The sequence below is a fragment of the Carettochelys insculpta genome, chromosome 1 (genome assembly GCF_033958435.1).
Source record: "Carettochelys insculpta isolate YL-2023 chromosome 1, ASM3395843v1, whole genome shotgun sequence".
NCBI classification, from domain to species: Eukaryota; Metazoa; Chordata; order Testudines; family Carettochelyidae; genus Carettochelys; species Carettochelys insculpta.
The window spans coordinates 335,854,365-335,882,351 of record NC_134137.1 but is presented as its reverse complement, the minus strand read 5'-3'; the positions used below and the strand labels follow the sequence as shown (position 1 = coordinate 335,882,351).

Below are 27,987 nucleotides of genomic sequence, written 5' to 3'. Positions count from 1 at the left end.
TTCTCAGATAATCAGTTTCCTGCCCTGTGTGAACGGAGACCACCTCATCTCCATAGAGTAATGACAGGGTGTTCACCTAAGCACACCCTACTTCATATATCCTCATGCACAGACAAATCCCTTTCCTGTATGTACATGGGAAGCAGGAAGAACCAAATCTCTGCACTTGAGGGAATACTAGGACTGCAGCTTTTTCTGGCTGATGTGCAGGATTGCCATAAATAGAGCAGAATATATGCTGAGTATAGCAGCAAGGGTTATTGTCACAAAGTCAATGTTTACCACTGCGTTTTAACTCTTGGTAACACTCACACTCTCTCTCTCTCTCTCTCTCTCACACACACACACACACACAGTTAGACTGGGAACTAGTAGTGATATCTTGGGACACTGCCCTATAAAAACCATTGGTAAAATGTCAAATTTTGAATGGTGACCAATATATCTTCTGATTTGTAGTGTAGAGGTCACAAAACAAAACATTAGCACACCAGATCAGAAAGTAGGAAGATGATACTTTGGAACATGTGTTCCAGGACCACGCAGAACTGAAACGGCAGCTAAGGAAAGATGTATCCTTGTTTTGCATGTTTCAGAGCTGAATGTAAAACTCATCTGGGTCCTATTGTTTTCTCCAAATATTACCCTTACGAGGAGCCAAACAGTGACTATGAATGCCATTGTTGAATGCCACACGAGGGAAAACCAGAATTCCCTAAGCCTTAAATGTGTTCCAAAAGCCTTTTTGAGCATGCATCGTCATTAAATGAAAGGAGAAAGACACACCTGTTTTATCAATGTCCCACTGAACTTAAGTTGTCCCTTTACAAACTACAGCTATGTTGTGGCATGGTTGACATCACAAATGAACATCAAGTTGGTCATATTGTTTTCACTTAGCTGTCTTGGATGCAACATGCCACGAAGTGTTCACTTACTGCTTCCATTCAGAATCTGATTACTTCTTAAAAGTACCTAGTGCTTGATGATATCAATAACATAGCATTTAAAATTATTTGGCCTAGATGTTCTAATATTCATAGAAAACATTCTTAGAGATAATATATTGGGAATAAGATTTCAGACCACTTGGCTTGACCCAGCATAAACATAACTATGACTTTTAAATGTACTCATGTAAATTGAAACCACTACATTGAGATGAAAAGGAAAGGGATGTAAGGGCTGTTTGTCAGCACAAGCAGGAACACTTGTAATAGTAACCCTACTCCTTTGCAGTTATATCACACTTGTCATCCCCAAGTAGTTTTAAAAATGTTGGGCAGTTATCCTATAGTCTGTATAATAGAGGAAAGTGACATGCACAAGACTGCACAGTAAGCCAGTGGCAGTCAGAACCAGGTCTCATGTCTTTAAGTCTGATGTGTGAATCACTAGGTCAGACTGCATTCCGCCCCGCCCCCCCTCCAAATTAACTCCAAACGTAATGTTAGCTTTTGGTTAAAATACTGACAATGTGTAAAGGGAATACAAATATAGGAACTACTGTGCCTGCCATTTAAAGGGAAGTCTGCTTCTCTGTACATACACTGTGTATCTCCACTGACTCTGGAGCAGGAGTCTATATCATTTCCTGGCAGTAGAATTTTGATCATCATCATGCTACATAAACGCTAATATAGCATCTTCCTTTTGAAAGTACACTACAAACGTTAAGAACGTTTATATAACTTGCCAGTGACTGCAGAGGCCAGGATGAGAACTCAGGTGCTTATGCATTGTGTAGACCTTAGCCAAAGTCTATGGAATGAAAATCTCCTTCTAGTACGTAAAATAGTTATATTTCTCAAAAACACAAGAATAATTGTAAAACAGAGGTAATACATCACTAAGTATAGTAATAACATTTCAGCTTTAAAAATCCTGCATGTCTGTGAAGCGCAGATAGAACATCTAGCCGATGAGCAAGCACAGTTCAGGAAAGATAGAAGTACCATACAGCAGATATTGGCACTAAGATTGATAGTGGAGAAAGCTTGACAACAGAACAAGAACATCTACACTTGCTTTGTTGGTTTTCAGAAGGCATTTGACAGTATGGATCAGAAAGCGACTTGGGCAGCATTGGAGTTGTATGGAGTGGATAGACTCAGATGGTTGTTGAAGGAGGATATCAATGACAATTCGGAGGCTACGGTGAGAACGTGCGGTGAGCTGGGAAGTTGGTTTAGAATGAATAGAGGTACGAGACAAGGAGATCCTATATCACCCAGCATCTTCCTTGTTCATCTAGAGAGCGATGGACAAGATCAAGAAAGATGTAGGAGGGATCTGCTCCCCGCGGTAGTCGGCCAAGGGTTGAGCGACCTGGTGAACCTCAGGAAGATCCAGGAATAAATAAATAAATACAACTCAGCTCTGAAGTTAATCTTTCCATTTTACAGCACGCATCGAAGGCTGCACGGTCCGTCCCAGAAGCACAGTAAGTAGCTGAGGGATTAGATAGCAGTGCTGTTACAGCAGTTACCTATTGTTTAAGGCTATAACCCATAGTATTCAAGTCCTGTGTCTACTCCACAAAAACAAGGGCTTATACATTTTGTGCAACTTAGCTTACCAAAATTCATACTTTTGAGTTATAAAATAAACCCTATCTCCCTGTTTGAACCTGACATCTTGTTTGTATTTTCTTCCTTGGGTAAACACACCGCAGCAGCGCAGTTCACACACCCTGAAACCCCGTTGTGATTAGACCCACCGTAGACGGCGAGCAGGGTCGTGGGGTAAAATCCTGGGAGCATTGGTAAGGACTCAGTTTTAGTCCAGTCCATTGCTCTGGTGTGATTGACTTGACCTAATCAATATTCAAATTTATTCATACGTCACTCGCATCCTCGATAGGTAGATGATATAGAAGATTGGTGAGGAGTCAGTCTACAGAAACTAAGCCACTTGGCACTGGACAGGGAAAGATGGAAGAAAATAGCAACAGAGGCATCAGACACCAACGGGAGCTGAGCGCATGGTTGTTGATGATGATGATGATGATGATGATGATGTCTTTAAAGAGACTCTACCTGTATTTGTAGATCATTTTGTTGTTTAAATGAAGTGTGAAAATCAACTAGTGTTCATACACTACCTCTTGAGTTTATGTATGTCCACAAGTGACATGGAGGAAAACTGCTAATAATTTATTTTTATGTAAAAACATTACCATAATGTTTGTTTCCCTAAGGAGCAATATTGAAGATTATTTTTCACTTATTCAAATGTTAAGAAACTATTAAGCAATTTATAAAAGTAAACAATGTATTTGAATATTCTTTGCCTGGGAACACTTTGTTTGGCATGGGATATATGAGTATAATAGCTAAAAGGTATCCATACAACTTTAAAATTAAATGCTTTTCTGTAATGCCTTTATTTTAATTGTACTTAAATATATATCCATAAATAGGCCTTAAGTATAGAGCAACTACAAGCAAATACTGCACGGCTTTATACCCGAGAGCCTTTAGTATTCTTCTCCTTAATTTTGATAGTCTCATGAAAAATTAATAGTAGGAGGATATATTTTGGCAGATGCTGTTTCTGAGCCTACAACCAGCAAGAACACATCCATCACAAGCCATACAGAGCAGAAGATGGCCCCCTAAGATTTTGCTTTTGGAAAAATATCACAGCAACACCAACATTCAGGAGCTCAACAAGACACAAACTAGGGATCAGGAGGGCAGCATGAATTTTAAACACATACAGTATTTACTCATGCCTGACTGACCTCAGGCCTCAATGTGCAGTCTCCTTGCAAAATTCTCCCCCGCTCTTTAAGGTGATGAACTAGCCCAGCTAAAAGCAGAACATGGGTGCACATTAATACAGCTTTTTCATGCAATAGATGCATTCACTCTCCAAAGAAAGGCAAAGCATGCCCACAGTGACTAAATATCCCAATTTTATAGGGTCAGTCCTGTTATTAGGGCTTTTTATTATATTGGCATTTATTACCCCTCACCCCATCTTGATTTTTCATATTTACTATCTGGACACTTTAGGCACACTCATATTGCCCTTTTTTAATAACGCTGTTTGACTGTAACCCTGTAGTTATGTACATGTGAGTTAAAAAACATTCTGTAAGACGACATGAAAGTAAAAATCTTCATATTATCTTATCTTTCCTCAAATCATAAATACATGTAACTACATATACCCTAAGACCTTGCCACTAACACCTGAGAGGTTGCACATCTAGTTTTGGAGATAGCAATAATAAATCTGTGTTTCTGCCTTTTTGTCATGCACTAGTAGTTGTTCCATAAACCTCTCTCACCAGTGTAAGTTGAATAGTTACTTCCTGTTCTCGACTAATGAAAAGTTCTTCAATCTTAAACAAGTTATAACTGCCCATTTCAAAAGATTATTGAGAAATGTTTCGTAAGTGTCAAATAATCATAACTCTTGGGACTTATCTAATGCTTCATCTCTGCTCAGAGTTGCACAAACTAATTAAGGCATTTGACTGAGCCGTTAAGGTTTTACCCTGCATTTGGGGTGGTGATAGACATGGAATGGTGTGAGTCAATGGAAACTCTTATTTTGTAGCAGAGAAGCTAAGTGACTGAGTGGGGACTTCATTCAGTGGTACTGGCTCACTGTGAAAAGGAGCACATGTTCTACTCGCCTTAAGGCTGGTGCAGCTGCTGCATGCTCTGTGAACTTGGGAGGTATTATATCTGCCCAGAAGCAAAATGTATCTTGGATCTGTTGCTGGGATGGTGCAATACAGAGTTCCCAACACAGGGATGCAAATTAGTAACAGTTACACAACTGCACCCTTAAAGGGTGCAGCATACGCTTTTTCGTCAGACCAACTCTGTTTCTGATACAGAGAAATGGAGATCTGCCAGGACTGAAATGTGCATGGACTTCTGGGATATGCAATCCCTAGGAGACTGCCCAATTTCCACAAAGCTTCACATGCCTGATGTACAGCGGCCTGATTTATACAGGGGTAAATTCTGCACCATAGACCAAGCTACAAAATGACAAACAAGCAAGAATGAGAGAGATGCTCTCAAGCAGCTCTGCAGCAAGGAGATGTGATACTGCTTCAGAAGACAGTGATATCATTAATGATGATGAGAAAAAATTAACTATATTAATGATACCTATAAACTACACAGACCCATTCAAAAGAGAAAACAGGTTCCAGTGATTATATTTAGTTCAATGAACAAACTGTGTTTGAGGAACCAAAGGGCTTTCCCATCCTGAGTATTTCCACTTATTTATATTACAGTAACACCCTAAGGCTCAATCAAAATCTTGGATTCATGATCCCATTGTACCATACAAGTACATAAAATAGCATGGACCCTATTGCAAAGAGCTTATCTGGACAGGAGTCCTGGAGTCACTATTACTAGTGGGGACCCTCAGACTGGAAAACACTGTCATAATTAATTAATTTCTACATCCCTGGTAGCTGTCATACTGTGGTGCAGTCTCAGTCTTTTGGGGGCAGAGCCCTTTTAAAATCTTCTTTGTGGCATTTCTACTGAGCAGAATCTTTATCTCCAGTTCTGAGAAATAACAGGCTTAGGTAACCACACAAAACTGACTGTGCCATCACATGGCTGCTTCCACAGGTTGTACTGCTTCAATGAAACAGTGCCCCCTGCCCCCCCCTTTTTTTTTTTAATTTAAAAGGAGCCAGTAATCAGCCAGCTCTCCATTCCCAGCCAGAGATGCCAGTACTCACAAAAAAAAACAGCACTGTAATAGTTGTAGTGCTACACAAGAGACCCATTTGGCCTGGATGACTGTTTATATGAAACTGTTATTAGGGTAGTTTATTCATTCATTCAACTTTTTCCCTTCTTTTTAACTAGAACACTAGGTTAGCATCACTACCCCAATAACAACATTAAGAAAGTGACATTCACAAAATACACTGTGTATTTGTAATTTACTGTCAAGAGTAAAATAAAGTCTTTGGGCCAAATTCTTGCTATGGAGCCCTGATCCAAGATCCATTGCAATCAGCAGAAATGTTTCCATTGGCTTCAATGGGAGATGAACTGACTTCATATGCACCAAAACATGCAAGTAAGCAAGCAAATTGCAGAACCCAGCACGTATGTCCAAGTGGAAGATTCCACTGGCATTCTGGATCATCGTTAAGTGTAACGAAGAATGGAGCCCACTAAATCCAGAAGGCCATAAATTCTACTTTTTCACAGCTAGTCTGAAGATGATATTTTCTGTAAGGCTATTTCACCCATATACTATGTTCAAAGGTTGTTGGATGGCTTGCAAGGCAAGTATATCCTGAGTGAGGATGGTAGAAGAGACTTCATTCACTGTTACCTTTCTTCCCCATGGGGAAGAAGTTGGGATACTTCTTTCGTCCATTTTCTCTACTACATACTTAAGGAGAAAAAAGCTATAACTTGGCTCACAGACTGCAAATTCCTTTGAGTAGAGTGTGTGGTTGAAATCCTCTTCTTATTTATGTCAACGACAGAGCTCATTCATTTGTTTAAAAAAAACAAAACAAAACAGTGTCTATAAGTACAGCTTTACCACAAAAAGTCTATGATAAAGTTATATCAGCAAGCAGGGGTTGAACCTCTCTAATTCAGCACTCTCTCATGAAGCAACATCTGTAATCTGGCATGATTTGAGTTTCCCAGACAACCACTTCTGATGGGTATGTCCTAGTTTCCCATGGTCCCAGCTCTCAATATTCTGTAAGCAGTGGAAGTCTTGGTGATGGGGCTAGATGAGATTGACCTCCCATGGTCTGGCAACTTCTCTCATTCGGCACTGGTCAGGCCCTGAGAGTGCCAGATTAGAGAGGTTCAACATGTATCTCTATTAAGGATAAAATTTGTAGATCCTATTTCAGTCAACTCATTAACTTACGTATTATTTACCAGAAACAAAAAACACAAGTCCTCTTGTATTGTTTCTATTTCTTTCAAACTATGTAACCTGAAACATTCCATTATGTACCACTGCATTATCATTGCTATCTGATTTATCTGACACTCTTCTTTCATTCAGCAAGACTAGATGAAGCTTAAATGTACATAAATTGGCCTAGTAATTTTTTCACATTATGAATCTCTTTCCCCATAGTAAACGTTTAAACAGATGAGAATGTTAGTCACATCATTTAAGATGTGCACACATTCCCAAAGGGAAGTATATATCCATCTTTCCTGGCTGCATATATTTAGTGAGTTTTCTAATTGGTAGTCAAACCACTCAGACCATGCCTAGTGGATTGTGTGTCACAGTGAGATCACCTCACATAAAAAAGGCAGTGCTCCCCACCTCGTCAGTGAAGAATACTGTTAGATGGAAGTGCATTTTCTCTGCCAGTTTGCACAATTCAAATCCCACAGCTGACAGCACAATTCAGGAAAGATACAAAACTATTCAGAGCTAAGGAATTGGGTAGCCTCCCAAAATCGTTTTTGTATGTCTATTTATCACTAATGGATGAGGAGAATGATTCTTTGCTTAAATGTATTCTTATCTGCACTTGAATGAATGCTCCTGTGTATAATACCGACTAATCTGTGTTCCAGTGTGCTTTGTTCCTCTCATCTACAGATGCCAAACACTGTACACCCCCATACAAAATGATAAGAAAATGGTGCAGAAAATAAAACTCACAGAAACAAAAACAGGAAACCTATGTTTTCCTTTTACCCAGTCCTTGTAACAAAAACTGCTATTGATTATGATTAAGTTACCATTATATGTAGATGAAGTTCAGTATTAAAACAAAAGTAAAATAAGAAACACAAAACTAAATAAGGAATATAGAAAGGGATAAAGCCCAATGCCAACTATATGAAGAACAATATAGAAGAAAAAGAGGAGACAATTGCTCTTTTCTGTGGAAATACATGTAGGAGGGGGTCTGAAAACCCTGTATGGAGGAACCTTGCAAAATTTCCTGATGAGACTCTGCATATGTGGGTATCATCCTGCACTTGATTCACTATAAATTAACACAGAAGAAGTAAGTCTTTAGAAAAAAAAAAAAAAAAAAAAAACTTACATGTGGATGAGGTAGCGGCTTTGTGGATGAGGTCAGGGAACGTATGAATGACCTACACAGACCTAGTATAAAGTGTATTATCTAAAGAGTCTGTTTCTTCCATTCAGGGCAACTTTTCATTCATGTGAACAGCTTGGGTTACATGGGAAGATTCTCCACAATGGTTAGGGGCAGGAAATGAGGAATCCTTCCCCCAGCATGAGAAGCAGATAATGTTGCCAACTCTTGCAATGCTATTATAGGTCTTGTAATATTTGGGGTTTTATTTACAGCCACAGTTCCTGGCATCACACAATTACTTTCATGATTAGTTAAAAACGTAACCTTTTCAAAATATGAATAATTTTCTAGCCCTCCCGGTTGTGGAGTAAACCCTGCTTGAAACAGTAGATGCTAATCACTTCAAAAAAGAGAAAACAAAAAGTGCCCCAAAACATATTTTACAATCTCATGATTTTTAAATATTTTGGTTTGGAAATACTGAATATCAACAGAGCTGCTATGAACGTGGCCATGGATCCAGTCTGCATTCCCTCCCTTCAAAGTGAAGGACGGCTTTTCTGGATATGTGATTGCAGACACAAACAGAGCAGCATCCTTTTCTACTTGAAATGCTCAATTTATTATTATTTTTGTCAGAAGCTGGAGTTGGGGGACAGGGGAAGGATCACTTGATAATTACCTGTCCTGTACATTCCTTTGGAACACATGGCATTGGCCACTGTCAGAAGACAACACTGTGGGCTAGATAAACCTTTGGTGAGAAAGCTGAGTACGCAAGAATGGCCATACTTAGTCAGATCAACTATGCTCATTGTGGGCATAATTCTTCCTTCAGTTATTTTATAAAAATAATTACAATAGGTTGAACCTCTCTAATCCAGCACCCTCAGCACTTGGCCAGCGCTGAACATGAGAATTTAATGAACTATAGGAGGTCAGTATTGCCTACCAGCATTACCAAGACTTCCCCTGTTTCCTGGCTCTTAAAAGGCATTTAGGGGTAAATTAGAGCTAAGTAACAGCACAGAACACTGAGAGCCAGACTAGTGGCTATAAACAAACTTTGAGACTACGGGAAACTTGGCCACACTCATAATACGTGGACATCCAGCTAACTAAAATAATGCTGGACCATGGATTTTGCCAGACAAAAGAGTGTCCGACTAGAGAGGTTCAACCTGTAGTAACTTCAGTAAAGTCAACAAAGTAACAAGGGAGACGAGAAGCAATCAGGCTCCCTGGGTTTAATTGTACAAGACAAACACCATAATATTAGAACATGCAATAAAAATCCAAACTTCAAAGTAAATTACACCAAAAAGGTACCCAAGGACACTTCTGCGTTATTTGCAAAGCACATATCAACATACCATATGTGGGGAGAAAATGCATAGAACAGAAGTTTTCAAAATGGCTGGAATTAAACATAGCTAATTTGGGGATGAGTCTGGAAATGAAAAAGATATTGTGCACTTTTAAAAGACAGACTGCATTAATTAATTTTAGGAGAATCTATAATCACCTGTTTTTCCACTAATTGTGTAGTATTCAATCCAGCACCCAGTCCAATACTGCTTTTAGCTTTGAACATGCACTGAAATCATGGAAATTTTGCATGTGGTATAGGTACAGAATCAAGCCTCTCCAAGGAATGATTTTAAAGACTACAATTTCTCTTAAATGTGCTTTAGCCTTCAAAAAAACTTGAAAGTTCCTTAGTTCAGGCTGCCTCTAGAGGAAAACTGGGGAAATATTGAGGAGCACCGCCCATTTGATGAGGAATTAAAACTGCCAGCAAAACAACAGAATCTGCTCACCCTTAAATTCCTAATTAGAAAAGTCATACTGGGAAATGACCACTTAAATGAGTGCATGAAATGAAGAAAATAGCCTTAATTGGAGAATAGGCAATACATAGTTGCATATTAATATACTAATTCATAATTTTCTCAGAGAGATAACCGTGTTAGTCTACAGCTTCACAAAAACAAGCAGACCTGTAGCACCTTAAAGACTAACAAATTACCCACGAAAGCACATTACCTAATAAATAAATTTGTTAATATTTCAAGAGCTTTTGTGGGTAATTTATTAGTCTTAAGGTACTACAAGATTGCTTGTTAATTCATAGCTGTATTATAAAACAGAATATTCAAACTATTTTGACATAATTTTATATAAAATTAGGTTTTGTCTTCAGGAACTAAGTGCAAAAATACATTTAAACAAGCTTAAGTAGCGCTGCATAGCTTGCTTTGAAAACTTTACTTTTACATCACATTAAAAATGGAAAAAAATGACTGTGCTAGCTACTTTATATACACAGGTTATACCTCCCTCATCTGGCACCCTGGGCACCTGAGTGGTGCTGGACGAGGGCGGGGGGTCAGGCTTCCTGGCTGCCCCGCAGGGGAACCGTTAGCCTGCTGGCCGGGCTCCCCTTCTGGCCACGGCAGTCTGCCTGCACTGAGGCTGCCTGGTGGTGGGAGGGGATGCTCCACTCCCACCAGGCTTCCTGCCGCAGGGCTGCTAGGCCCCCTCAGCCCCGTCTGGGATGCCAACTACTGTGGGGGCTGCTGGTGGGGCACCATAGCCTAGCTGGGCTTCCTGACAACTCTCCACCATGGGGCTCCTGGCAGGGCTCCCTGACCCTAGTTGGGCTTCCCACAGTGGGACTCCCTGCCCTCAATTTCTCCAGGTGCTTCTGGTCCACCAACATCTGTGATCCTGTAGGCCAAGGGATGTTGCCAGACAAGAGAGTTTCTACCTGTATCACACCCAGAATTGTATACAGCATAAATACTGATTTGCATTTAAGCCATTTAAAGTTTCATAAACACTCTCAGTAACTTCTGCAAAATTTTCCAGATATACTCACATACAAACAACACTCTCTATATAGCAACTTTGAAATGTGAATGTACTTGTATGGAGTCTTTTTGTACATAAAATCAAATGTAATATAGCCGCAAACAGATGAAATTGTTGAAATTTCCTTGAAATTCATGTTTATGCTTTTTTTTTTATTCTACTTAGCTAAATATATCCATAGAGAACATGTAATAAGATAAGCGTGTCATCTTAAGTAAAAAAGCAGAGATAATAAAAGCTCTCCACTCTGATATCATCTAATATAAAATACATCAACATTAATATATTGATATTTTTGTTTCAAATAAGAAATGTACACCAGGCAATAAAGCCTGACTCTGAATTCTTTACATAGTTCAAGTCATACTGAATCCAAATGAGGTTGTGAATATGCACATAATATATTATAGGGTCCATAATGATCATAAAAACATACTTGAACAAGGCTTTCACATCTGCACACCCATGAATTGCTAAGTATTAGGGGTACATATCAAAGTACAATGCAGCAAATACATTCACAAAGTTTCTTACAGTAAACTCTTTCATATCAGCAGCACCAGGACCAGGAGGTTGCCAGACAGTTAAATATTCTGGGTAACAGAGAGGTATACCTAGCAATAAATAATGCTAAAGAAAAACAAGATTAGATATTAAGAAACAAACATAAAACATATGCCGAATACTTTATTTACCAACAACTGTAGTACCGTACGCTGTAAAATTATAGGCTGCACTTACACTAGCAAGTTCTTTCGAAAGATTTTTTTTGATAGAAGGGGATTCTTTCCACACACAAAAAGCGTTCTTTCAAAAGTAAATCAAAAGACTGTGGTGCTCCTTTCAAAATTGCTTTCAGGAAGAGCACCCTCTCTTTCAAAAGAAAACACGTAGAAGCTCTGAAGGCCCTTTTTTTGAAAGGGCAGTCCTCATATGGCCTGATTTTTCGATCCCTGGGCCGTTCTTTTGAAAGAATGGTGGCTGTGTAGATGCTCTCTTTCAAAAGAGCAGATCACTCTTTTGATCTGCATTTTTGTGCGTAGCCACGCTCTTTAAAAATAAGTTATTTCTGAACAAATCTTCCAGAAGGGCTTCTTTCAAAAGATCTCTGTAGTGTAGACATAGCTATACTGTGTTTGCTGTATTTACTTTCACTACACTGTAAATATGGAAAAAGTAAAATTTTCAATGTTTAAAATGCCGGTTAAGATTTCAGAAGATACAATGCTGGCTATGAAAGAGTTTACTGGATTTGTAATGAGATCATTGCTTATACTGCACCTCCATCACTCAGCTTTGGAAATAAACACTTTGAAGTCATTAGAAAAAAAACACAAAATGAATTATTTTAATAACCCAGCTATTTTCTGTACTGATAATAGCTTGTTGCACTCATGCTACATACTGAATTAAAACTAAGCAATGCATTTCACATGATGAAAACAAAAGTATCATTTACTAATTGGAAGATTTCCCTATTGGGTTTTAAAGGGCATGAGGGTGGAATTTAACAATGGCAAAGTACAGATGAGCTATATTCCAGGTGATTTGTTTTTTTAATATTCATTAGGGAAATATGTAAATTTTCAGAAAAGGAGGGCACAGAGAATCACAAAACAATATGAAGCATGTTCAGATAAACGCAATATTAAAGATGCTTTAACTCAAAAATCATTCTTCGTAATACAATGTGTTAAAAATGTGTTTCTGATTTTTAAAAATACTTCTTCAGTTATCTCTAGCTAAATTCTGGAAGCCACAATATGATTTCACCATAAGATAGACACAAACAAATTCTGCAAAATCTGACAGCTAACTGATTTACATACAAGTCAGTAAGTCACCGTGAATGTAAAATGAGAGTGAATTAGATGAGTAAATGCAATTCGTGTCAATGATTTCTTGTTCATGGTAAAAAAAAAAAAAATACCACAAACAGTGCTGAATGATGGGTAGTGATCCTTTTTATTTGCTTTTATAATAAGACATTTTTATTCTGATTATAGAATAATGCCTGCACATAATTACATAATGTCAGATCCTGATACTTGTATGGATCCTGGAGGAACAGCATCATACTCCACAGGTAGTGTCATTGAAGAACTGAAGTACAGTAATTGGTACTATCCAAATAAAACTTCACTGCATCAGGAGTCACAGTGATCTGAGTTCTTTAACTGACTTCAGTGGGACAATGGCTACGTCTACACGTGAAGCCAACATCAAAATAGCTTATTTCGATGTAGCAACATCGAAATAGGCTATTTCGATGAGTAACGTCTACACGTCCTCCAGGGCTGGCAACGTCGATGTTCAACTTCGATGTTGCGCGGCACCACATCGAAATAGGCGCTGCAAGGGAACGTCTACATGCCAAAGTAGCACGCATCGAAATAAGGGTGCCAGGCACAGCTGCAGACAGGGTCACAGGGCGGACTCAACAGCAAACCGCTCCCTTAAAGGGCCCCTCCCAGACACAGTTGCACTAAACACCACAAGATACACAGAGCCGACAACTGGTTGCAGACTCTGTGCCTGCAGCATGGATCCCCAGCTGCCGCAGCAGCAGCCAGAAACCCTGGGCTAAGGGCTGCTGCCCACGGTGACCATAGAGCCACGCAGGGGCTGGAGACAGAGCATCTCTCAACCCGTCAGCTGATGGCCGCCATGGCGGACCCCGCTATTTCAAAGTTGCGGGATGCGCAACGACTACACGGTCCCTACTTCGACGTTGAACGTCGAAGTAGGGCGCTATTCCTATCCCCTCGTGGGGTTAGCGAAGTTAACTTCGAAATAGCGCCCGGCGCATGTAGCCATGACGGGCGCTATTTCGAAGTTAGTGCCACTACTTCGAAGTAGCATGCACGTGTAGACACGGCTAATGTCTTATTTATCCCTAGTACAGTAATCCCTTGATTTATGTAGCGGTTACGTCCTGGGTAACCTCCACGTAAATCAAATTTTGCATAAATTGGGTGGGGGGCTGACTAGGGGAGCGGACAGCTGAGGGGTTAGCCACACAGCCCCCAACTTCTTCCAGGTGGGGGGCACACAGCTACTTGCGCTGTGGTTTCTCCCAGCTGGAAGAAGCCACCCGCAAGCAGCTGTGTGCCCACTGGGCTCTCACAGAGCTGGGGCTGAGGGGGATGGGGCAGCAGATTCGATTTGCACTTCACTTGTGTTAATGCAAGTTAAGTGAAAATTAAAATCATGCTTCTTGATGGTTTACTGTACAGGTATCAATACAGGCATTATAAATTTGTCCAATAGTACAGCAGAGGAAACCCATGCCTTCTACTCACTACCAAAGGAACAAAAAAGAGCTTTCTTCCTCCTTGTGATAGACGCCACATCCTCAGGCTTTGCACAAAATGGGTTAAGAATATAAATATGCAGGGTTCAGAGATGTTTTGGACAAAACTTGTCTTGTGACCTATCACTTTCAATGGCATAAGCTGCTGAATCTGTAAATTCTACTTGTGTGCTTGTATCATTTTGTAATTGAAGTTATGTTTACATATTTGTGTTCCAAATGTGTGCCTCTGTGAAGACCCCCACAGGAGACGTATATGCCCTATAGCGAGCATATGGCTTGTGAGACGATAGAAGTACTTAGCCAACAAAGGGCCTTTAATGGGAGCCAATCCACATCAGAAGAACTTTGCTGTCTATGTTCAAACCAGTTGGTAGGCAATGGCCAATTGCCTAAAAAGGACAGGTACAGGTGATTTCACTCTCAGGCATAAAGAGGTCCCTAGCGCTCCTCCATCTTTTGTCTTCAGCCTGCCTTGGAAATTGCCTTAGACACCCTGAGAAAAAACAGAGAACTTTATGGGGGGAGCCAAGTCAAGATTGGACCATTTCAGACCCTGAAGATTTCACCTGCTATAAAGGCAGCTGTCTGAGGTAAGAACTCACAAGAATAAAATTAGCTATGTGTTTTCTGATTTGGTACCTTCTCTACAACCACTTAAACCCTACTGTTTTCCTTAATAAAAACTCAGTTGTTTGCAATAAAGGCCAGAGTAAATTGTTGTTACATGGTAAGGACTACCACTGTGAATATCTCCCTTTCACAGATAACGGGCACTTACCTAATGTTTTCTCCCTGCACAAATCTTTTGTACAGAGAGACTGATTTATCTGGTGATTTGATCCCTTCAGGGGGTGTATTTCCTGGGTGCTGTGCCCTAGAATGGCATACACCTAGAGATGTGGTGAAACAGTGCCAGCATTGCTCTGAGAGGGGGCGGGAGGAAAACTCCAGGCCTGTGCCTTGGCTGGGGAAACAAGAGGATCTGACTCAGCAAACCAGGGTGGCAAGGATCCTCAGAGAGCAAAAAGGTGGATGGCATATACAGCGCACCAGGAGAATATCTCAAGGCATCTTCTGTGACTGCAACCCATCACACTCCTGTTCCCATTCTATAGTTTTACTCATGGGTGCAATGAGCCAGTCCTTATGTATTTTTCATAGATTAAGCATCGCATACTGCTGCCATTGAAGTCCATGGCAAAACTCTGAAGTAGAAGTGAATCCCAGAGCTCACTTTCCTGACACATGAGGATTTTAACTGTAAGATACGAGTGCCCACATTACAAACACACACACACACACACATATTTGCTATGTTCCCGATTTGCTTGTAATTTCATATATAAACACACTAAGTTTTCAAGGAAGTTCTCTATCTCCCAATGAGGATAAGATGAGAGAGATTCTTGAAAACATACTCACTGCCTTCATAATGAAGCTAGACTCTACCACGCTCATCACCAACATTCCACTCAGAAAATAAGCTGACACTGCTGCTGGATAACTGAATGAATAGCAGCTGCTCATCCAATACAAAAAAGCCCTAGGACCCATAAAATTTACTTAACCCAATCATTCAAACAAATCTTTACTGTGAAAAAGCAAAATTAAATTATATTTAAAAAAAAAACTAAAAAAGTTAATCTTACAAGCACCATCTTAAAAATAGTCTGAGTTGCAGACAGAGGGAAGATAGTCAAATGAAATCTAATTATAATCAGTTTTATAACCTGTACAGTGTATCCATTCATGGGAACAATCACATCATTCAACATGTTATGCAGTCTGGCTCATCAGTCCTCAGAATGAACCACCACTGAGACCAAATCATCCATCACCTCTAAGAAGGGTGACCCTTTCAAGCCAAATTTGGAAACAATGGTGAATCTGTCAGGAGAGAAAAAAATGAAGTAGCATCTGGCATTATACCTGATGTGTGAATTAAAAAAAAATGTTGGTTTCTACTTACTGGCAGAGCTTTTGTATTGAAGAATATAGCATACTCACTCAAGTATACTTAGCATTAGAAAGTTACATTATTAAAAACACTGAGACATAAAGAACAAACATTTAAGGGGAAAAAAATCTATTACCCTACCCAACAGAGTTAAATTCTACTGAGCACCTTTCCACCGTTTAGAATATAGCATGATTACATTAGCCTGCAAGACAGACACTCCAATAACGTTGCTTTTCTGTCAAATTTAATTATGATTCTATATCATACACAGGGTTATAACAGCATACACACTTAAATCTGCTTAAGTCTTAATTTTGTTTTTTAAAATAGGAATTTTCATTACTCTTTGGAAAAGAGTTAGGAATATGAGAGATGAACTAAAACAACAAGTATATTTTGGCAGTTCAGATGTTGCTATAGCTTACTGAAAAAGTGTAATGGTCTATTGACTTATTTTATTTTAGAATAACTGCTTTTTTAGAATTAACAATGTGATTAGGGCCTATGAAAAGTTAAGAATGCCTTCAAATAAGTAAAATACTTTAAAGGTCAGATGCACCTGTCAAATTTACAAATAATCCACTTAGAATAAGCTTTTTGAAAGCAGTTCAAATTAGCTTCTTCATATGTCAGATCATAAAATATAATTATAGTAGAACTTCTCCTACAGTAGTGAAATAGATTGCACTGTTAACATGTGACACTGATCTTTGTTTATAAAAATTCACTGTACCAGAAGCAGCACCGCCTATTGGATGAAAAAATGTAGGTTAATGTCTACTTTAACATGAGAGCTCTACTATAAAACTGGTTTTGCAGACAGATGACAATGACAGAAGACCTTATTTTTACATAAGTATGTGAAATTTAACCAATATGTTCTAGCAGGACCTAACATCATCATAACAAATTATATATATAAACACTTATTTCAGTATCTATGACAAAGTATTTAAGATAGCTATTATAACAGCTAACTATTAATTTAATACCTGCTTTTGAATTACAAATCAACTTTCAGGATTCTCATGATGCATTGTGCATTAATCTGAATGTGTTCAAAATTAATCTGGTTATGTAAGTGGTCCTGCTAAAGTCAGACAGCCAATACTGCATGCAGTAGGAGTGAAACAGGAGTATGTGGGCTAATGCATTTTTGCTTCTAAAGCCATCAGTATCCCCTTCTGTTTCGGGCAATGACCGAATTAATCAGCAAGTGGGTAACTACCTTCTTTCTAGACTAGAGGGGGTAGTCCTCGCTGATATGCTTTACAATGGTAACTGCCTAAAGAGAAAGCTGGCTAAACTAATACGGAAGAGCTAATGGACTGTCGGGACAAGCTGTTGCTTGTTGTCGCTGTTGCCTTGAATTAGGGCTCGCTCTCATTTCCTTTACAAGAAAGGTTCGTGGGAGCTCAGCGTGCCGCGTCGGGGGTGCCAAGAGCTGGAACAGAGCGGCCTCGGAAGAGGCTGAGCCCGGCTCCTGGGCTACCAGCAATTGCTCTGGGGGTGCAATCCCACTTTTCAGGCTAGGGCGTGGTGGGAGCGGGAGCGAGCCGCTGAGGGAGGCCGAGGGGGTATGCCTGTAGCAGCTAGAGGCTCAGGTGAGGCGGGAGCGAAGCCCCATGCCCATCCGTGGAGGGCCAGGAACCAAGGCGCCGGCACGGACCGGCCGCAGGCAGCGCCCCGCCCGAGAGCGCGGAGGCGCCAAGTTGGTCCACCCCGCGCTTGCGGCGCGCGAAGCCCACTCACCCGCTCGGAGCACACAGAGGAGCTGGACGCCCGCGAGCCAGCGCGCTAGAAGGAGCATTTCCAACGCGTCCTCGCCCCGCGCCTGGCGGTGGCTCTCCGCGGCCGCTCTCCCAGCGGCGGGACTGGCTCGGCAGCCTCCCGCCTCGCCTTTTAAGCGCTCCCCGCGCGAGGAGAGGAGGGGGCGGGGCGGGAGCCTAGCGGGGCCAGGCTCCGTGTTGCATCCCCGGGACGTTGGCTCGCGCTCCCCAGCCTGCTGCTCCCATTCAGCCGGCCGCGGCGGAGCTGCCTGCCGGGCGTGCGGGAGAAAAGGCGAGGGAAGGCGCGCGCCCAGCCGTGCAGAAGCAGCAGGGGCGAGGCGCCCACCCGCCGCGGCGCGCGCGCCCGTGCGGAGGAGGGGGAGGAGAGCGAGAGGGGCGCGCGGGGTCCTAGCGCTGCAGCCAGCGGAGCGTGCCGAGGGCCCCCGCTGTACGTCTGCGGGTGGGACTTAGTCCCTTCGGGCCAGGGAAGGGCGCGCCGAAAACTGAGCGAGCCAGTGCGGTGGCGGCCCAGCAGGGCCAGCTCCAGGCGGTACCCGCCTAAGTGTGCACCCCACCCAGCCTTGCCGCCTGCCCGCCTCCACCTGGGTTAGGCACCTTCAGGGGTGCTGCAAGCAGGCCTGCTGCTGCTGCGGTTCCCCTTTGCATGCCGGGCTTACGCGTTGGCTGAGTAGCCCTTAGCGCTCCTCCTGTACACATCGCTCCTGTGCCCCATAAGTAGGGTGACCATATTTCCCGACCCCAAATACCGGACTGCCGGGAGGGGAGGGGGTGCGGCTGCCCCATGCCTCGGGGCACCGAGAACAGGGCTCCCGCCCCTGCGGAAGACCCCCTTGGCTGCTCGGGGCACCCGGAACAGGGCTGCCACCTCTGCGGGGCAGCTGAGAATCAGGTAGCAGGAGCTCCCGAAGAGCAGGGTGCCCGGCTGGCTTGCCCTTCAGCATGGTAGGAGAGCGTGTGAATACGTGCCTTTTGGCCAGCGGCCGCGCCTGCGCACGGCAAATTAGCTCCTTTGTTAAGATAAATTGGGTTCCAGAAATACAAGGCTGTCCCGCCTAATATGGGGCGGATGGTCACGTGGCCCATACAGGGTGCTATTTCGAACAACTGTCCGACACTGCCGCTCTAGGGCCCATAGGTACCACACCCCTGAGCAGGGTGGGAGGGTGGCAGAGCTCTCTACCCACAGAATAGGCAGGGCCAAGGGCAGAAGGGGTGGGGTCTAAGGCAGTCAGCACTTAGTGCCGCTCTGGTCACAGTTGCATCTCCCCAGAGCCACATAATGGCAGAGCAGCATTGCCACAGCACTTCCAAGGGGCTAGAGCTCTGGCCACAGGGCAACAACAGCCAGAACTCCAGGCTCCACTGGAATTTCCCTCTTTGCTCCCTTGGTGGGGTCTGCCTGTCAACTGTGCTTAATTTGTGCCCAGGATTGCAAGGGCTGAGCCAAGGCACCTCTGAGTTTGGTATTTCGTAGCCCCAGCATCTGTGGGCTTGCTGCCATCAGTTCTGAAAGTGCAATAATTGTTTCCGCCCAGGCATTGCTTTCATAACAAATTAAGCACTGCCTATCACCCACACTTGTAGGGATCCTGTGAACATAATAGTATGATTAAGCCTAGTAGTTTCAGTGTAAGCACTATAGTGTTGTATGCTATTGCCTATTTCCCAAAGCACTTCCCAGTCTTTAAGGTATTTATCCTTACACCACCCCTCTGAAGCAGGGAAGTGTTACTCCCATTTTACAGATCAGAAACTGAGACACAGAAAGGCTAGGTGACTTTCCCAAGATCACACAAGAAGGGCATGAACCCCATTTCCCCTGTCCCAAGCCAGCACCGTAATCCCTGCTCTAACCTTTCTCCCTGCTTTATGACAGGAAGCATTAAAGAATACTGAATATATTTGAAGTGGGTGAAAGGGGATGAAGGGAATGAGGTCACAGACTGTGATGAACTATGACAATATGGTCAGGCTACAAGATTCTCCTGTAAGATGAACCACTTAATATTTAATGAGCATTTGTTGCAGTTTTTCATGAGGAAACTGTAGCCTCCTTCAAAGCATGTAATTTTGGTGCTCTATGTGTCAGTTTCTTCTCAGCAAAGGGATGACCGTATTGGACTCCCTTATACCAGTTTTCTGGACTGTGACTGCCTGATCGATGATCTTCTGACTGAATAACCTCACTGATAGTATGCTCCAGAAAGTAAGACCCTGTAAGAAAAATATTAGTATTCTGAGTTTCAGCATTTGTGTGAAATCAGCATCGTATGTTGAAAATCTGTTACAGAATAGGCATATATAAATAGCACTGATTTCAGGATGAAAGGACAATTCTGGGACTGCAAATGTTCATAGCCATCAGCTAGCCACACAACAAAAATATGTTGAAAGAAGCTTAGTCTGTTGCAGCTATGATGCCTTGGTTTCCAAAATGGTGTTTTGTAATAAAGTGCTCAATAGCTCCTGCTTAGAAGATGGAATCATAATCCTGTCCTTCATATGATAAGGAGTTCATATCATACACCACACTATACCAAATCCCAAGAAATGGAAGATAATACAACTTGTTATTTTAATACATTTTTGTTTGCAATACTGTTCCCATCTGAGCTGAACCACCCACTTAGTTGGTATGTGACATGACTTTTAATGGCTGAAGAGACTGAAGTGTAATTTCACTTCATGCTTTATAGTTCTTATTCCTCATGTGCAGGTAGCATATTCTCCTGTCTACTTACACACACACACACACACACACACACACACACACACACACACACACACACACACACACACACACACACACACACACACACACACAATAAAAATTCCTGTGTCAGCTTTTCATTTCAGTTTTCTGGCTGCTGACAATTCCAGCACCTGGTTGTCTGGGCATTACAAGCTGGCTTCACACAAAGCACATTGGAGAGTTCTGAACTTCTGAGGAAACAAAAGCCACACAAGGAATGATCATTAATATTTAGAAATGTAGGACATGTTGCCTGGGTTAAGCGGCAGACTGCTGATATGTCTTATTGTGCAGGTTCAGTATCTTCCAGCATGTTAAACAATGTATGGCACATTAACACGTGGTTTGAACCAGGATGGGAATTTTCTGAGTCGCTATAGAGGGTCGTCTGCATACTTGGCTTAATCTAATTCTTGACCTTTCCCCCACCCCTCCACTCTCTGATTTGCTCACCTTGTTCATTTGTTTTCTGATTTGTCCTCCTTGATTACTGTTTTTGGTTCTCTGTGCCTTAAATATTGAGTCTGTTCTGGTATGGCTATGGTCTGAAGAAGTGGGTCTGTCCCACAAAAGCTCACCTAATAAATTATTTTGCTCATCTTTAGCCGTGTCTACACGTGCATGCTACTTCAAAGTAGCGGCACTAACTTCAAAATAGCGCCCGTCATGGCTACGTGTATTGGGCGCTATTTCGATGTTAACATCGACGTTAAGTGGCGAGACGTCGAAGCCACTAACCCCATGAGGGGATAGGAATAGTGCCCTACTTTGACGTTCAACATCGAAGTAGGGACCATGTAGTCGTTGCGCGTCCCGCAACATCGAAATTGCGGGGTCCTCCATGGCGGCCATCAGCTGAGGGGTTGAGAGACGCTCCTCTCCAGCCCCTGCGGGGCTCTATGGTCACCGTGTGCAGCAGCCCTTAGCCCAGGGCTTCTGGCTGCTGCTGCGGCAGCTGGGGATCCATGCTGCATGCACAGGGTCTGCAACCAGTTGTTGGCTCTGTGGATCTTGTGTTGTTTAGTGCAACTGTGTCTGGGAGGGGCCCTTTAAGGGAGCGGCTTGCTGTTGAGTCCGCCCTGTGACCTTGTCTGCAGCTGTGCCTGGCACCCTTATTTCGATGTGTGCTACTGTGGCATGTAGACGTTCCCTCGCAGCGCCTATTTTGATGTGGTGCTGCGCAACGTCAATGTTGAACGTCGACGTTGCCAGCCCTGGAGGATGTGTAGACGTTATTCATCGAAAGTCACTACATCGAAATAAGCTATTTCGATGTAGCGTTCACGTGTAGACGTAGCCTTTAAAGTGCTACTTGACTGCTTTTTGTTTCGATAGTATATATACTAGCACAGCTCCCTCTGTTACTAATACACATAAGAGCAGAGGCTGGTTCATTAGGAGAAAGATTTGCTTTGTATGACAGTCTTGTTAAGGAGGTGTTGTTGGAATCAGGATATTGGAGACTTAAGGCAAGCTAGTCCCAGCAGAGCTGACAGTGGCTGGGGGCAAGGTGGGAGGGGGGGCTGATCTCCCCACCATGGGGTAGGGTTTAGGGCAGTCAGCCCTGCCCTCCACCCCGTGCTTCCTCAGAGTTGCATGCAGGGCATTGGCATAGCATTTCAAAGGGGCCAGGAGTCCAGTGGCCACCACAGATACTTTGGCCCACTTGAAATGCAGGGCCCAGTGGCAGTTACCTCATTGCCCCCACCTCATCAGCAGGACTGGCAAGTCCAATAAAAGATATTACCATACAGCCCCAGTCTTGTTACCAGAATAATTTATTATATATAATTTATTGTTCATGTGATAAGCTTTCCCATCAAATGATGGTATTTCAAGATATTTCTAAGTGAAAATCTTCAACATCTTCCATCACCTGATTTCTGTGTTACTCAAAGAAGTGCATTTTCTGGCAGTCGCCCGGTCTAATGGGCCCCGGACATGCGTGCATAAATGGTACAAAAGTAGAGTTAATGTGTATAGTGACCAAAAACACCTCACCTTCCATACACATCGTCTCTGGAAAATTTGTACTCAGAGAAGGAATAATAATTCTGTTCAATAACACTATATCTGTACAATACTTCTCATCTTCATGATCACTTCTATTATCATGATAAGGAATCTCTGAAGAAGCCTGTGCTTAAAGGATACCACAGGATCAGAGAACACATAGTCCAGGCCTGAATCTTCACTGGTTTACACCTGGTCTAGTAACTTTAATTCAGACAAAAACAAGGTCATAGATCCAGAAAAAAAGAATATATAGACTTTACCTACAGAATGGGGAACTGGAGCTTGGGAATCAGGCTCTCTGTAAACAACTTAAGGATCATGTGACCAAGAGCCCATGAGATCTTACTACAGTATTTGGAGATATAAATAGGGGAATATCAACTGAGAGGAGAGAAGTTGAAAGAAAAAATTCAAGGGAACACGGGGTGCTCCCTCTTTGGTCAACTCTGCAGGTCTGCACAGTTGCACTTCCTCAAAATCTCTTAGACCTCTCAGCCCTCTGGAGGATTCATGCAGGAAGATAGCAACAATCCCCTTCCAGGGTATCCCTTGAACAGGGACCTATCATGGTGCCCTCACCAAAGGTCCACCACAATCCATGCCCATCTTGAGAAGGGAGTGATGCCCCCAGGGCTTCCCTTCCTGGAGGCAAAAGCCTTCACCCTCAGGTTAGGGCTCTACCATCAGTCCATCAATTTTTTCTATAGCATTACAAGTCTCATCACCCTTGCACACTGAGCTCTCCAAGGTCCTGCTTCCACTCCAGCAGCCAGTCCAATAGGTCCTCACGCCTGGAGAACTTCCACCACAAGGAGCTGGCTCTGGTGCTTTAGCCCTTTTTATAGGGCATTCCTGGCCCTTGATTGTCCACTTCCCTCATCTGACTTTCTAGCTTCCTTTAGAGGACTCCTTTATGATTGCTGGAACAGGGTGTGGCAAGGCTGTGAGCCTCCAGCAGGGGACTTCAGGACCCAGTCTGCCCCTTCACACAGATATTCCTCCCCTGAAGTCTTTTAATTAAACTTAAAGTCTCGCTATGATGCACTCTAATTCAACTGAAAATTATTGACATCTCTGTCAGCTTATGACAGCTGACACAGGAATTATTACAGAGTCTGCAGCCTGCATTGTGTAGAAGGTAAAATAAAATCATAACTGTCACTTCTAGTTTAAAAACATGATTAAAGTGCCCATCTGGTAAGAGGACATATACAATCCTGATAGTATTTCATATCCACTTTGCACAGGTCTACATAGTTAGACAAAGTACAACTAGACAATAGACCACATTCCTGAACAGCCCACCACGTTCCTCATATTTAAACAGTTTTGAGTTCTGCAGCTTTGTGTAGTGCTTATTTACTGTTTTTTTTTTTGTTACGGGTTTTTTTTGTGTGTGTGTGTGGTGTCTATGCATAGACATAGCCTGAACTTTGCTAAAATATCTGCTACAGAAGTTTGCTAATCAACTGATACAATAATTATAGTTACCCCAGTTTCAGTTGTTCCTCTCTCCTGCTATAGAGAAGATGAGACAAAACCACAGCTTGAGGCAGGAGTAACACTTGAAGAGACTGAGTTTATGGTTAGAAACATATCTTTTAGCACTTTACTTTAAAAAGCCCTGTGTTTGTGCTGAGCCCCTTTTGTGTCAGAGTTCCCTCCATTTTCCCTCTTTTATCTGCATTGGTATATTTTTGGTAAGGCAATATGCCCTTTTTATTCCAGGTTAACCAGAACATGGCATCCTTTTCTTTTTTAATTTTCTACTGAACCCTCCCCTTTTCATTGTTGTATTTGCTTTGTCTAATCTTGAGCCATTTTTTACCCTCTTGGTTTGATGTTGAATATTTAATCCAAAATTATGTTAGTCCTTAATCTAAATGAGTCCTTTTCACTGTTGACACACTACTTTTTATTGTTGCATTCCATTTTTCCCCCTTGGAGCGAACTATTTTCATGTTCACCTTTCCTGAAACTTGTTTTGAGTGGTTATCTTTTCCATAATCATATCAAATTTTGTGTTGTGCTAATCTTTTTGCTTTCTTTGCAGTGAATCCTTTGATTTTCAGCACCGTTACTGATTTTTACAAAGTCCTTTTTTGTTTACATAAGGTTACTCTTTTCTTTCCTGTATCAAGAAGTCTTCTCTTCAGCATCTCTTACAAATAGGCTAAAAGATGACAAACCTTGCTGAAAGTTATGTTTTAGTTTCTAATTTATAGAAAATATTACTTAACATATAAAGCTGTCCATTCACAGACTTTGTCCCAATAATTAAACTTTCAATGAATAAGAATATTATCTATCAATATAATAAAATAGTCAAATACAGCCTCACTATGCCCTGCATTTAATTCTAAATATATTTGTTGTGGAGAAATTGGAGAAAGTCCAGAGAAGAGCAACAAGAATGATTAAAGGTCTAGAGAGCATGAGCTATGAGGGAAGACTGAAAGAATTGGGCTTGTTTGATTTAGAAAAGAGAAGACTCAGAGAGTACATGATAGCAGTTTTCAAGTACCTAAAAGAGGTTACAAGGAGGAGGGAGCAAAATCATTCTACTTGGCCTCTGAGGATAGGACAAGGAGCAATGGGCTTAAACTGCAGCAAGGAGGGTTTAGGTTGGACATGAGGAAAAACTTCCTAACTGCCAGGGTGGTTAAACACGGGAATAAACTACCTAGAGATGTTGTTGAATCTCCATCATCATCATCATCATCATCAATAACTGTGGGCTCAGCGCCCGTTGGTGTCTGATGCCTCACTCACTATTTCCTTCCATCTTTCCCTGTCCAGTGCAGAGTGGCTCAGTTTCTGTAGACTAGCTTCACACCAATCTAGTATATCATCTATCCATTCTCTGGGGGGGAGGTCTGCCTCTCCTATTCAAACCATCCATTATGCTGAATACCAGGGTCTTGATTTATCGTTCGTTGTTCATTCTGCAAATATGCCCAAATAGTTGTAGCTTCCATTTTATAACCTTCTGCAGCAGGTTCTTTTTCGGCTGTATCTTTCTATATACTTCCTCACTGGTGACCTTCTGCATCCATCCTATTCTTGGAATCTTTCTATAACAGCTCCTTTCCAATGCCATATTCTTCTCTTCGAATCTTTTATTATCGCCCATGTCTCACATCCGTACAACATGCTGCTGAATACACACGTTTTCAAGACACTCAGCTTCGTTCTTAAGCTAATTGCTTTGCTTTTCCAGATCTTATCCATCGCCTTCAAACTCACTCTTGCTTTCGCTATTCTAGTTGCTATTTCCTTCTTACGGTCTAGATCATACGTTTTGTTGCTTCTCTACATCTTCTAGTTCAGTGCCATCAACACTAATCTTCCTTCCTATTTCCTTATGTCCAAATACCATTGTTTTTGTTTTTATCGATGCTCATAATCAGTCCCTACTGCTTCCCTTCTTCATTTAACACCTGTACCATTTTCACTAGCTTCTCCTCATCTTCCTCAATGATAACTATATCAGATATTTAAGAGCAGGTTAGTTGGACATATATTGGGGATGGTCCAGAGATGTTGCTTGGTCCTGTCGTGATGGCAGGTGATTCGACTGGATGACCTCTTGAGGTCCCTACCAGCTCTAGTGTTCTATGATTCTATAACACCATCAAGTCTTTTAAGGTGTATCAACATTAAGTAGCAAATTTTAACTGCCTTTTTAATTAAGATATGAAATTGAAAGTGTCAGTGAAGTTTATCTCTCTCTTTTGATTCAATATGTTGCTAGAGTTTTATAACGGTCATAAATTCATTCTATTATCTCAGCTGACTTGAGTAAATATGGCTTCATATTATATGAGAGCTACAGTTTCGTACTTAATATGATGTTAAATCATTGTCATGGTTTACTTAGTAATGTTTCCCAACGTAGCTTGAATTCATTTGTCCCAAGGTATATTAAAAGGGAAACAAAAAATAGTGAGGGAAATCAACATTGAAAGTGGACTTTTTTCCTTTCAAAAATGCTAGATCCAACTGAATGACTTTTGATTACTACATCCAACAAAAGGTCTTGTCAGTTTTCATTTCTGATAGAAGACAGAATTACAGGTCTTGATAACAGAGTTGTCATCATGTGCTGAAAAGTGCTATTAGTTCCCAAAAGAGTTAGACACACTCTTCTGATACTATACATTTAATATGTTAAGTCTCAGGAGAAAATACTTTAAAATTTGAGATAGCATTACAGTTCCAAGGCCAGCACAACTTACACATCACATGGCTCTCTTTTGGCAGCTGTGTGTCTGTATTTGGCTATGGGAAGGAATTCAAATAGCCATATGGTATCTAGCTGATACCTTTAACTATGTTTTAATCACCTCTTGACAAATATTCAGTCCAAAAAAAAACTTTCTACCCCCTTCTTTACTGATCAGAACAAATACAAAGATTACTGTATTAAGGAATAAGCAATCTTTGGCTGAAACTGTACACTCTGAACAGCATAGCTTCATGTAACTGTTCCAGTCACAATTTATACGTATTCACACAGTATTGCAGCATGTTTTACCAAGCTGCAATACTCTCCACTTAGATTAGTAATATTTGGCCATATCAAGAATATCTGTGACATTAAATACATACCATCTAATTTCTGTTCCACTGTGATTTACCTGCTAAGCTCTGTCTTTCGATTCATTGAGGGACTTGCCATGTTACAAAATGATACCACCCTAACTGTAACTCCCTTTTCACATTTTCCAAACATCATTCATTATCTCTGCTTTAGAGTTGTGAACACGGAGGCACAGAAAGGTGAAATTCACCCTAGGTTAGTCTAAACATGAGCACTGGCATAGTTATTGCCATGATTTTCAATTGCCTATTTACTCACAAGTTAGTGAGTTAGGGGGACAGTGTGGTACTACTGGTAAAGATATGAGTAAGCACCAAACATGAAATTAATGGGTCGAGGGATAAAGGGTGCGTTATTTTATTAAAAAGGCCAAACCGGCATGGGTCAAATACTGAAGTCTACACCAGCTGACAAGCTGCAGCTGGAGACGGAGGAGCAGCCCAGACCAGAGACCCAGGAGGCTGACGTGACCACTGAGTGGTCGAATGAGGAGGGGAACCTCATGATCTAAATCCTCTCCCACTCTTCCAGCCAGGTGACTGGGAGCCGGGCATCCCCAGATGTCACCGAGGGAACCTCAAGTACATACATAGTGAGGCATGCACCCCTGTCCTTGGGATGGGGGTGACGCA

At 41.8% G+C, this 27,987-nt stretch overlaps 1 protein-coding gene across 1 annotated transcript in view; it reads right to left on the bottom strand.

The window, feature by feature from the left end:
* The window catches only part of PTPRZ1 (protein tyrosine phosphatase receptor type Z1), a 184,462-nt gene extending 166,434 nt beyond the window's left edge, over positions 1 to 18,028 (bottom strand). Inside the window, exon 1 of the mRNA XM_074984108.1 lies at positions 17,947 to 18,028. Within this exon, the coding sequence (XP_074840209.1) occupies positions 17,947 to 18,004 (58 nt within the window). The 5' untranslated portion in view covers positions 18,005 to 18,028. The remainder of the gene's footprint in view (positions 1 to 17,946) is intronic.
* Between the last annotated feature and the right edge of the window lie 9,959 nt (positions 18,029 to 27,987).